At 39.8% G+C, this 11,556-nt stretch overlaps 1 protein-coding gene across 5 annotated transcripts in view; it reads right to left on the bottom strand.

Moving 5' to 3' along the window:
- Positions 1-11,556, bottom strand: part of SRGAP2 (SLIT-ROBO Rho GTPase activating protein 2) — a 1,651,541-nt gene that overhangs the window by 192,826 nt on the left and 1,447,159 nt on the right. For all 5 annotated transcript variants that reach the window (XM_044076850.1, XM_044076847.1, XM_044076851.1 and 2 more), the window contains one exon: positions 2,098-2,322. In XM_044076850.1, the coding sequence (XP_043932785.1) occupies positions 2,098-2,322 (225 nt within the window). The remainder of the gene's footprint in view (positions 1-2,097; positions 2,323-11,556) is intronic.

Below are 11,556 nucleotides of genomic sequence, written 5' to 3'. Positions count from 1 at the left end.
GTACTATAAGATTATCTTACTTAATTTTGCTGACAGTACTGATATTGGTCACTGCAAAATTCCTGCAGCTTACATATATGAAGGTAGTACAGTTCTGTAAATTGAAACATTTACACAGTTTCTTATTACCTAATGGGATGGCATATCCGTAAAATTTGTTCACACTGTGAAGTGCAACATCTGTACTACTAGCAAGTTGTATACACCTAACTCATATACTTAAAATGGCCCTTAGACCAGCCAACCAGCCCAGCCTAGCCTAACCCATTCACACATCAGCCCCTATTTCCCATTTTTTGGCACATGGGTCCGGAGTTTCATATTAACAGTGACCATCGTCTAGAGCCAAAGTTCATACCACCAGGTGGCTAGCTCTGCCTCTGTTGTTCTTCCACACCATACACTTACATGTACACTCACATCAACAGCCAATTTAGTGTCTGACCCACATAGTGCTTGTCTTTGGAATGCGAGATAAAACAAGAGCACCCAGAGAAAACCCAAACACAGGGAGGAATGTGACATGCAGACACCACACAGAAGGCACCCCTACACAGAATCAAACATGATAATCTCTTGCTGTGCCAGCCAGCTGACTTAGCACATTAACAGATAAAGATCAAGGACTCTGTACATAGACAACTTACTGTATTGTTAAGCATTACTTAGTACGGACAAAGAAGCTCTTCAACTAAGACTGCTGGGCTGTTTTACCTAGGTGTTTGAATCACACCCAAAGTCTTGCTACAAACACAAACCTCAAGTGGGATTCCTAGAGAATATTTTCAAAGCAGAGATTGGCAACAATCCCTTACAGCAATCTGCACTGCACAATGTACTGGTGGTGCTGCAAATTGATTCTTAAATGTCAAAATATCAGTTCATCAATTATATATCTTAAAAATCTGTGCAAGGAAGATGGCCAGATTAACAGTGCAGCAAAGCAGAATGGATGTACTTTAAGAACATATAATTTGTGATGGATTGCAGGCCAGATAGATGATGCAATATCATTGCAAACAGCCATATTGTGTGGCCCTGGCAGGCAAGTAGGCCCTCTCCTACTCCATCTTTCATACTTAACGTTTGTTGGTAGTTACTGCTACAGAGAAAGAGGCAGCCATGCCTCTGCACGTTTCCTCAACACTATATTACAGTCACTGCCACACAAGGCATACAGCACCAAGGAAACCCAGGGGTATGTACCTGCATAATGCAGCATGTTCAAGAATTAAGTACCACATTTTGCACTGTGTAAGCCTTTGAACGTTTGCTCATATATTTCACCAGATCAATGTGCATCATAAACAATCTCGATTACAGCACATTTGTCTATGAAGCTGGGAGGTTTTTTTTTGATACCACTGTTCTTTATGATTTGAACAAAGCAGGTTTGTAATGCTTAGTGTGTAGCCCTGTTCCGTGTGATAGGGATTCTTCATGAACTGAACCTCATCTAAATAAAGCTGCGCAACACACGTGAATTTCAATTTTAAACTCTAAAAGCAAATTTTTTCCCTAAATCGTCCCAGACATGTTAAGCTATTACCAAATACTCTATGAAAACACTTCAAAATGCTACCTTAAAATATCATTTTTTAAAACACTTAATCGGAAACTGCAAAATCCCATTACAAAATCTCCAAGTTACCATATCCTGCCTAACACTCTTTCCTCCGACACATGGATATTCTTGGATAATCCGCAAGTGCTCAGGACGGGCAACTAAACTTATCTTCCCTCAAGCCTCAAGGATTTGCGTGCTGTGGCACTATATAATTGTAGTACCTTTAAGTATGGGACTTGCACAATGATCTGGAGTTACAAATAACACTATTAACAAAGAACGATGCACAAGGGTATGGAGTTACACGTAACACTATTAAGAATGAACGATGCACAAGGATAGCATTACAAGTAACAGTTTTAACAATAAACAATGCTAACAGTCTTCACAGAATACTTAAAGTACTGTGTTTCAAGTAGGGCATACATATTAAATTGAAAACTAAATTGAGCTGCTAAAACAAATGTTTTCTTAGCAATGTACTGGAACTACATTATGACATTTTCTTTAAATATAATCTAGGCACTTACCAGAAGTCTTCCACTTGAATGCTTCTAACATAAACAGGCCCCTCCAGCTCTTCTGGTCCTGGGAAGATGGTTTCATGGTGAATGATGATAGTTTTTATCAGTTCGTTAACATGAGTCTGACATGAGACCTGGTCGTGTTCATCAGGAACAGACATCAAAGTGGGCCCGAAACAGATGGCCAAATTATAGGGATCCATCATATTCTCTTCACAGAACTGGGATAAGCTGGGAATGACAAAAGTATAACCAATTAATGCATTTTCAAGGGCAATGGTACTTCAGCTTGCTTTGTTCTCTATTCAGTGAAAGGGTAGTCCACCAAGGAAATCTGGAGCTTGCAGCCATCCCAGTATGTATGGAGCGCAAACAACAAATTTCATCCTAATGTGCCATCATGCCTATTACACAATAAACTGGGGACTAAAGAGCAAATTGGAACCAAAGTTCAGCCATCTTCTCCCTTGAAGCCTAAACAAGGACAATGTTTTAAAAGGTGCTAAACACAACAGTGCCTGAGGGGTACTGGTAAACAACTGCAGAGAGACCCCAAATGCAGAACCATTAACGAGTGCTTGGCCTAGTTCCAGGTGCCCTGTTCTTATGGAAGACAAGCTGTAACAATCACAGTGAGAGAAAAGAAAGAAAAGTTTACAGCAAGTGTAACAACAAATGAAGCCATATAATGGGGGTGATGGCAGAACTTCAAGTGATCTTGATTAGAATCAAAGAGCAGAAAAAGAATAAAAGTGCAGCAGACATCTGACCTGCGAACTTGCCTGCTTATTAATTTCTGTTTACAGCTCTATAGGCCAATCCTTCACACCTCCCTAGATCACAGCCTCCAGTGATTGACAACCACTCTACAAAAGTTAGATCTTTCTAATTAATCCTCCTGCAATGATGCACTATGGAGATGAACTACCTGTCAATTTTAGTACACTAATCAGGATTAGGGATGAAATATTACATTGAGACATCCAAAGTCAGCAAGAAAATTTCTGTTGCTGCCCACTCCACCAACATGGATACAGACATGCAATAATGTGTGCACATAAGGCATATTCTCACAGATGTGCGGATGCCATCCACCACAATATGTCCCTAGTTGTTAGTTACTTCTTTACATATTTTCACAGAGAAGATCCAACTGGGTAGGGTCCATTTCCAAAGAAGACACTGGGAGAAAATCTCCAGCAATTAAATTAGCCAATACCAATCATCAGAAACAAAAAGCCAAAACATGCAACACACATGCACGTGTATCCTTATAAAACGGATATCAACTGAAATCTTTCACACATCACTAGCGATGCAGGTTACACGTAAGATAAAGTCAATATCAAAACTCTTGTGATGTGAAGAGGTGTTTACTTCACAGGCTGAGCCTGAAAATGGTCCAGATGAATCAGTGCTCTTCCCAGATCAACTGTGCATCCATGGTTTCTATACTTAAAAAAAAAAAAATCAAAAACAGCAGTAGAGAAAACTAAGTTAGTTGAGACTTTGAAAACGCATAATTAAAAGGCAGACATGGGCCCGAAAACACAATTTGGAGAAATACATTGAAAATGTCTGTACTACAGGCTAACTGGCTGGAGAGTTTCATTTTACTGCTGGAAGAAATATGACAGAAGGCTTATAACTTGTGGCTAAGTGGAACCACAGTGGCAAAACTAACCGGTGACTAGATGTGTTAAAAACCAATCTGAATTAGTACATTTCACTGCTAAGTGACAATAACCATCTGTTTTAGAGTTTTCACACTATTGTGGAGAAGCATGCATCATTAAACGTCTTTTTTTAATATCAGGAATACAATTATCCATGTCATGATTGTATGGCGTGTGGCTGTGCTGAAAACAGGCACAACGATTTTGAGCTCAATGTAGAGAATAGAGTCATTTAGGAGAATGTAGTAGTTTGTGGACAAAACTGAAGTGAGCCATAGAGAGTGTACATGTCCAACTTTGTCTAGTATGGCAATGTGAGACAAAAAAAAGATACGTCTGATTTATACTACGAGATGATTTATTAGAGCTTTCCCAGTGTTATATAGTAGTGCATATTAGTCAAGTACTCAGACATATAAGAATATATGACTTTTGCAAGAAACAAAATGCTGAAATCTGATTGTCAAACTAATACCCATCTGATCTATTAAGGAATGACCATTTAACAGGTCAAATGACTTGGCAAGAACATATTTGTTATTTCAACTGACCTGTCTTAGGTGATGGAAGGTAACAGAGAATGCAACAAAATGCAAATATTTTACTCAGGAGGAAATGGCATGATAATTTCATTTTGTGAGGACAGTGTGTAATTTGAAAGCACAAAGCTTAGAGATAAAAGTAATGGTAACACCAGTCCGGTCTTTCTGGATTAAAACAAAAAAGAATTAGAAATAACTGGAGCATTACTACAGCACAAGTCATTACAGTAAGAAATACACTTTTCTGGTCATAGTTGTCCCTTAATGGTGAATATGTACCATTTGACTCAATGTTCCAACCTTCCCTAGCTACTTGGCATTCCATATATATATATATTTAAGATACCCTTTGTCATTTCACTGTAGCTTTGAATGTGCTCGCTATTTTAGATATCAGAGCTTCAACAGGAAGGTTGTTTTTTATGCATCACATTTTCTGTCAAAATATTCTCTTTCATGTTGCCTTATGCTATCCACCTTCTTAATTTTAAATTGCTTTCTCTTAACTCTGACACACCTATTCATACCATTGTCAGACCCCTACTCTCTTAACTCTGACACACCTATTCTGAAATATGGCAAGCTTTTACCTTCCTTTTGAAGTATTTGAATGTTTCAAACATGTCTCCACCAGCCTTTATTCAAGGGAATACAACATAAAGTTAATTTAATTTCTTTTCACATAGTTTCTCATGCAGGCAGTACATTATTTTGTTGCCCTCCTCTCAAATGCCTGTGTTTATATGGATGCAATGCTTCATAGCTTAGCTGTACATTACTGTACATCACGCCTCAACAGCTATCCCTACAAAGTGACAAAAGTACAGCTGTGTGGAGCATAACCACCTATGACAGTACATACAGTCAAAACTTAGGATCAGAACCACGACTACAGTTCAAAACATGAATGATCCACACTGAAGTGATATCGCTAAGTATCAAACTAGTAGCAACAACTGAAACTTGCTGTTAATGCCTTAAAGCATTTTTGCAAGGAGTTTAACTCACTGTACACCCACATCCCTGCCACTAAATACATAAGATCTATAATCAGTGTCTGAGCGAAAAGTGAATTCAAGATACCACAATAATAACCACTGAAAACAAATCAAACATTACATTGCCAGTCACAAACTACTCCCAGTTAGGCCTGGTAAACCCATTAGCATTTGATAACAATTTGAATGTTGAGACATGCAAATGTGGGTCTTGGTATAGCAAGACTGAATATGTGAAAATGGTTACTTACTCCTACTAATGTGGGACTGCTGTGTCTTAGCGTAATCCCTTTTCTCTGCAGTATGGCGATCTCAGAGTTCGTATATATAAGTGGGGGAAGGGGTGTAGTGGGTGCAGGGGGACTTGCCCTCCCCCTCAAAAAAATTTAAATAAGAATGTGTTGACATTTATTGTTCTGCTGTAGTTTCACAGTTTTACTTACGCAATTTTGGGAATTTGATATTACAGTAAGCAGCCAACAGTATCACCACTGCAATTAGAACTCATTACGCATGGGGTCAAGATGCAGACAGATATCTGTCTGGCCTAATTTCCACAGCTTTGGATGTCCCTGTAACAGGTCCTGAGTATGGACTTCATCAGGATGCTTCACAGAGCAGGAAAAGCAGCAGGCTCTATGTTCAGTTATTTGTAGCAGCAAAAATGTGTATTTATTTTAGCTTATCAGGGTAGAGTCCTGATCCATTATGGACTCATTTCAGGTTGGAGACTACATGACAAGAGAATAAGACGAAATGTCAAACATAAAGCTCAACTGTACCTGAAATTCTGAAACAAACTGAAAACAGTTAGGACAGTACACCCAATTCATACTTTTAAAGAAGGCAAATGTAACAACAACTGTTGGTTTAGTTATACAAAGTGGTGTTGAGAACTAAAAGTGGTACACACAGTTTAATACTCTTAAATAAGACAAGCACATCTGAAAACAGTATGCGTATCATATAAATAATTACGTGCAGAAAGCTTGAGTGAGAGAAAGGGGGGAAGATACAAAGAAAAAAAAAGTGTGCGAGGGTGAACTCATTCACCACTGTTCTATAGAAGTTAGCTGTTTATTAGATAAAGAACAGAAGTGCTTTGTTAAATGAGGCACAAGTTTGGGGTTCAATAAGAAAGGTAATATAATGGGAAGAGGCCAAGAAGACATTTGACTGCAGGCTAGTGATTGCCTTCCCTTTTGGGGTTTGATATAATACAGATAGAGAAGGGGATAGGGAAATCCTAAATGAAAGGCTTGCACTGGCTGATCTTTTAACTGACTGTAGAACAGAAGCTGCTGTTAAAAAGGGATAATTAGTCAGCCATTGCACGACAACTATAGGAATTAATCAGAGGAGGCCAGAAAAGATTGGGAAGAGAGATTAAATATGCAATTCTCAAACAATGAGAGGACGCATGTATAGCTCCTAAATATGCAATAAAATCTAGGCGGGTTAGGATTTTTGCAGGGAAGTGTTTGCATAGATACTTTTATAACCCAAGTAGCCTCCAAAGAATTTTTCCTTAGGTAGATAGTAAATGTTGGAGGTGTGATGTGGAGAGAGAGGTAACTGGGAACATATGTTTTGGGAGTGTAATGGGTTGGCAGAATTTAAAAATTGCCTACAGAATATTCGGTCAGGAAAATTGGAACAGCAAGTGATTGTAACTAAGAAAACTATGTTTTCGAGCAGGGATATAGGACCTGAATTGCCTAGATATAGTAATGCATTGTTGCATTTAATTCTGAATGCTGCAAAAAAAGTAATTGCTAGAAAATGGAAATTAGAATCTAAACCAACTATACTTGTAGTAGTGAATAGTATAACAGACATAAAACAACAAAAAGTGGGATATTTAAAAAGGATAGGAGTAAATTACATAGAAAAAATGGAAACTGTTAGAACAATACATGCAGAAAAATATTTTGGCGGAGGAATGAGGTTTAAGAGAAATCAGAAATTGAATAATTTATGTAATGTTGCTTAGATTATATGACACAACACATAACACATGTGATGCATAATGTTTGTATATGCAAACTTGCTAATATGGTTCCATTACTTTTATATAAATGCAAGTGTGCCCATGTCACAATTAGTATTTTATCCAGGATGAGGTATTTACATTTTTGAAAAGTAATTTTTTTTTTGGGGGGGGGGGGGGGTTTGAACAGAATCATGAGTAGGAAACTATTTTCTTTAAGGTGAATCAGAGTGATTTTGAAAGCTGTGGTGCTATAAAAGAAAAGCTGTGGTCAGTGCAATACAATTTGTTGTGGAATATCTGTAATGAAGGGCAGCTAAAGAGGGTAGATATGAGAAAGCAAATTAATTTTCTAAGGGTAAGACAGTCAGTTAAAAAGGGGAAGGAATCCAAAAGACTCCAACAGTAAGTCAGCTCTCTGCCTTGAAGAAAAGAGAGCTGTGGGGATCTTGCAGGTGTTTAATGTATCTGCAGATATTTGATGATTGTTTACAACAGCTGAACTACCCACAAAGGTTGGAAAAGTTACCAGGAGAATCCATGTAGGGATCACATTAAAGCCCTATCGCTATACTCTGTCTCCTACAGGTTAGAGGTGATCTATGCCTGGCATAAGGAATCTACAGATACAGCACTGATGGATGGACCTTCTGCACATATGCAAGATGAACAGCATCAGAATCAGTAACTCCAAGGATTTTAATTTTGATCATGGAATAAATAAGACATGTTGGCAGGACAGCTGCGTGTCTCAAAGGATCTCCATGTTATGGAACAGGCTCGCCAGTCATGTGAAACACAGTCCATCCCTAACCCTATTTAAGCGTAACCTTAACCAATGGATAGGAAATCAGAAATTCACACCAAGTCTTGCCCCCATGCCTCTGGCAGTGAGAGGCACGCAGTAATGCCCAAACTAACATCCCCTACTGCATAACCTCTACAAACTTCCTATCTAACAAACCTTCACCTAATAAACACCCATAATACATAGGAAATAAATGGGTTGGATAGCACATGTGGGCTTATAAAGGCCCTTGTTGCCATTAACCTAGTATATAATTATGAACCTATGAAGTCAGGTTTTTATTGGGTGCTGGAGGTTAGTATGGCTTAAGACTAGCCTAAAGGATGATGCCACAATACAAACAAAATATGACCAACTTTAATAATTGGCTTAGTTTCTGGTGTCATCCTAAAGGGGTGGAATATTTGTCAGCATGGAAGGAGATGGTCAACAGACCATGCTGCTTTGCCAGGGATGGTCTGCACGTCTCCCCTCTAGGCTTTTGAATATTAGCTAAAACAATGTCTTCCCCCATAGTGCCTTTTTAGGCAATGCCAAACTGAAAGTACTTCTGACAAAGCAAATCAAAACCAAGAAAAGCTAAAGGTATTACTGCTCAATGCTAGGAGTCTAAAAAAAAAAATCCACCCCCTAGAGGCCCTCTTTACCCTAGAGAATGCGGACATCTATGTGGTCACTGAGACATGGTTTAAAGCCACGGAGAGTACACCAACAGTGCAAGGTTATGCCTTCCACACATTTAGACCAGCTACTTCACAGGCAGGGTCTAAAGGTGGAGGTGTCTCTATTTACATCAAAAATAAATATACTTCAAGGCTGGTCAAACAGGACAATGCACTTGCACTGCTCTATGTTCAAATCACCATAGGTAAAATCCAATACCACTTCCTTGCAAGCTACAGGTCCCCCTCCATGATTCAGGAATCCATACCATGTATTTAAACTTATTAGAAACACTAACCATCCAACCCAATACCATATTCATGGGTGAGTTTAATTACCCCACTATTAACTGAGAATCCTATATGACACCAAACATACAGGCACAGAGATTCCTGGATTTTGTAAACACAAATTCCCTGGACCAGATAGTCAGTGCGTCAACCAGGGGGTGCAACCGTATTGGATCTGGTCCTCATTAATATAGGAGAGTGCTGCACACCCCCTACTGTAATGTCTTCCCTGGTAAGGTCAGACCAAATAATGGTCTCCTTTGAAATAAAAATAAAACCTGGACTCCCAGCTAAACCTGGAATATTCAGGAACTATTGTAAGGCTAACCTCCTGCTATTAAGTGTGAACCTGGCAAAATTTCAAGCCCCCATAAACCCTGAGAACACTGCTGCCTATGCAGAACTGTTCACAGAAACCCTGTACAAGCATGTTAATGGTTGCATAGAGGCAGATGTACCCACTAGGAAGCAGTACAGAACTAACTCAAAAAACAAGCCACCCCGGTGGAATTACAAAATCAATAGGCTATATAACAGAAGGAAAACAATCATGGCAAAATTAGGAGGTGCAGTACCCAGCAGGATAAAAGCACTTCAAACTAAACAAACAACTCAGAGGACAAATAAAGTCTACCAAAGCTAAATCTGAGGGAAGTTTAGCTTTCCAGGCCAAGGACAACCATAAAGCATTCTTTAGCTAAGTCAGCAATCTCAAAGGCAATACACAGTTGTGTGCAGAGCTAATTGTAAATTGAGCCACTATACTGAGCCAGAAGATCCAACCTTACCCCTCTCTCCACCTCAACCTTCCCTCAGGAAATATCATCAAATACAACTCCCCCTACTATCACTAGGGAACAGGTCCTTAATGCTCTCTCTCAGACCAAGAACACTGCATCAATGGGCTCAGACAATATCCCAGGATGCCTTCTAAATAGCATGAAACATGACCTACCAGGGCCTCTGGAATTACTATTTAACTGTGGCCTCCAAACAGGCTTTGTGCTTCATGAATGGAGAAAGGCAACAGTCATACCTCTGCACAAAGGTGGGCCATCTATAGACCCTGGAAACTACCGACCCACAAGTCTCACTAGTCTTGTCTGTAAAGCCATTGAAAGAATTATAATGGAGATGATCAACTGAGATATAGTAAACCTCCAGCCACTGGACTCAACCAAGTTGGGTTTCGTCTAGGGCAAACCATGCCTACTCAACCTGGTGGACTTCTTTGAGAAGGTCACCAAAGCAATGGATGAGGGAAAAATTGTTCACACTGCCTACCTTGACCTGGCCAAGGCATTTGACACAATACCCCACTCAGGCACTGTTGACAAACTCAAGAGATTAGGTACAAACCAATATGCCACCCAGTGGATAGCCAACTGGCTCACAGATAGGACCCAGGAAGTTAGAACTGGGGAGTCCACCTCTAGAAAGAGGCCAGTCACAAGTGGAGTCCCTCTGTGATCAGTCCTTCGACCGCTCCTTTTTGGCATTTACTTCTCAGAAGTCATAGCCAGTGTCAGTGATTTCTAACTGACTAAATTTGTAGATGATTGCAAATTAGGAGCTGTCATTGAATTTCACACTGACAAAAATGTTCTCCAGGAGGGTCTGACAGATAAATAACTGGTGTCAGAGTTATGGTCTAAAACTAAGTGCCAAGAAATGCGTAATACTATCCTTTAGGAAGTCATCCACCCCTGGTAACTATCATATTGACAACACACCCCTTAGAGTTGACCGAGTAGTCAGGGACTTAGGGACACACATTGATAGTAATCTAGCCCTTGACCATCATATGTCTACAGTGGTGAGGAAATCATTCTATGCTGCGCAATTTATAAACAAAGGTATGGCATCCAAGTCCAAAGAAGTCACTGTTCCACCGCAGTCGGCATTCATACCTATCACTGAGTAAAATGCCCCCTTTGGTATGTACCTAACCAGACATATCCAACAATTGGAATGTCCATAGAGGTTCCTCATTAAAAGAATACAGGGAGTAAGTAAAGTATCCTATGCAGACTGCCTCAAGGCCCTATCCCTGTATTCTGTCTACTACAGGCTTTTGTGGGGAGACCTATTCATGGCATTGTCAGACTCCCACTCTGATGGACCTCCTGCATATCCACAAAACAAATAGCACCAGAATTACCCATTCTAAGGACTTGAACCTTGCCTGTGATATAAAGAGTACCTGCTGGACAGATAGATATGCATTCCAGAGACTACCCAGACTATGGAACAGGCTCCCCATCCATGTAGAGCAGAGTTCCTCAATAACCCAATTCAAGTGCAACTTAGACAATTGGTTGGGAAACCGGAAATTCATCCCTGGTTTGGCACCTATGTCTGTAACGGATACAGGCAACTTGTAAATGGTTCATCTCCCAGGTCCATGCTTACACTTATCAAGGGTATCAGAACTTGTCAGAGATTTGGGATGCATGGCTAGGCTTAAAAAGGCCCTTGTGGTCGTTGGCCTAGTAAAC

Source organism: Protopterus annectens, chromosome 7.part0, assembly GCF_019279795.1.
Source record: "Protopterus annectens isolate FY-2018-M chromosome 7.part0, PAN1.0, whole genome shotgun sequence".
In the NCBI taxonomy this organism is placed as follows: Eukaryota; Metazoa; Chordata; order Ceratodontiformes; family Protopteridae; genus Protopterus; species Protopterus annectens.
This window is presented reverse-complemented; position numbering and strand designations above follow the sequence as displayed.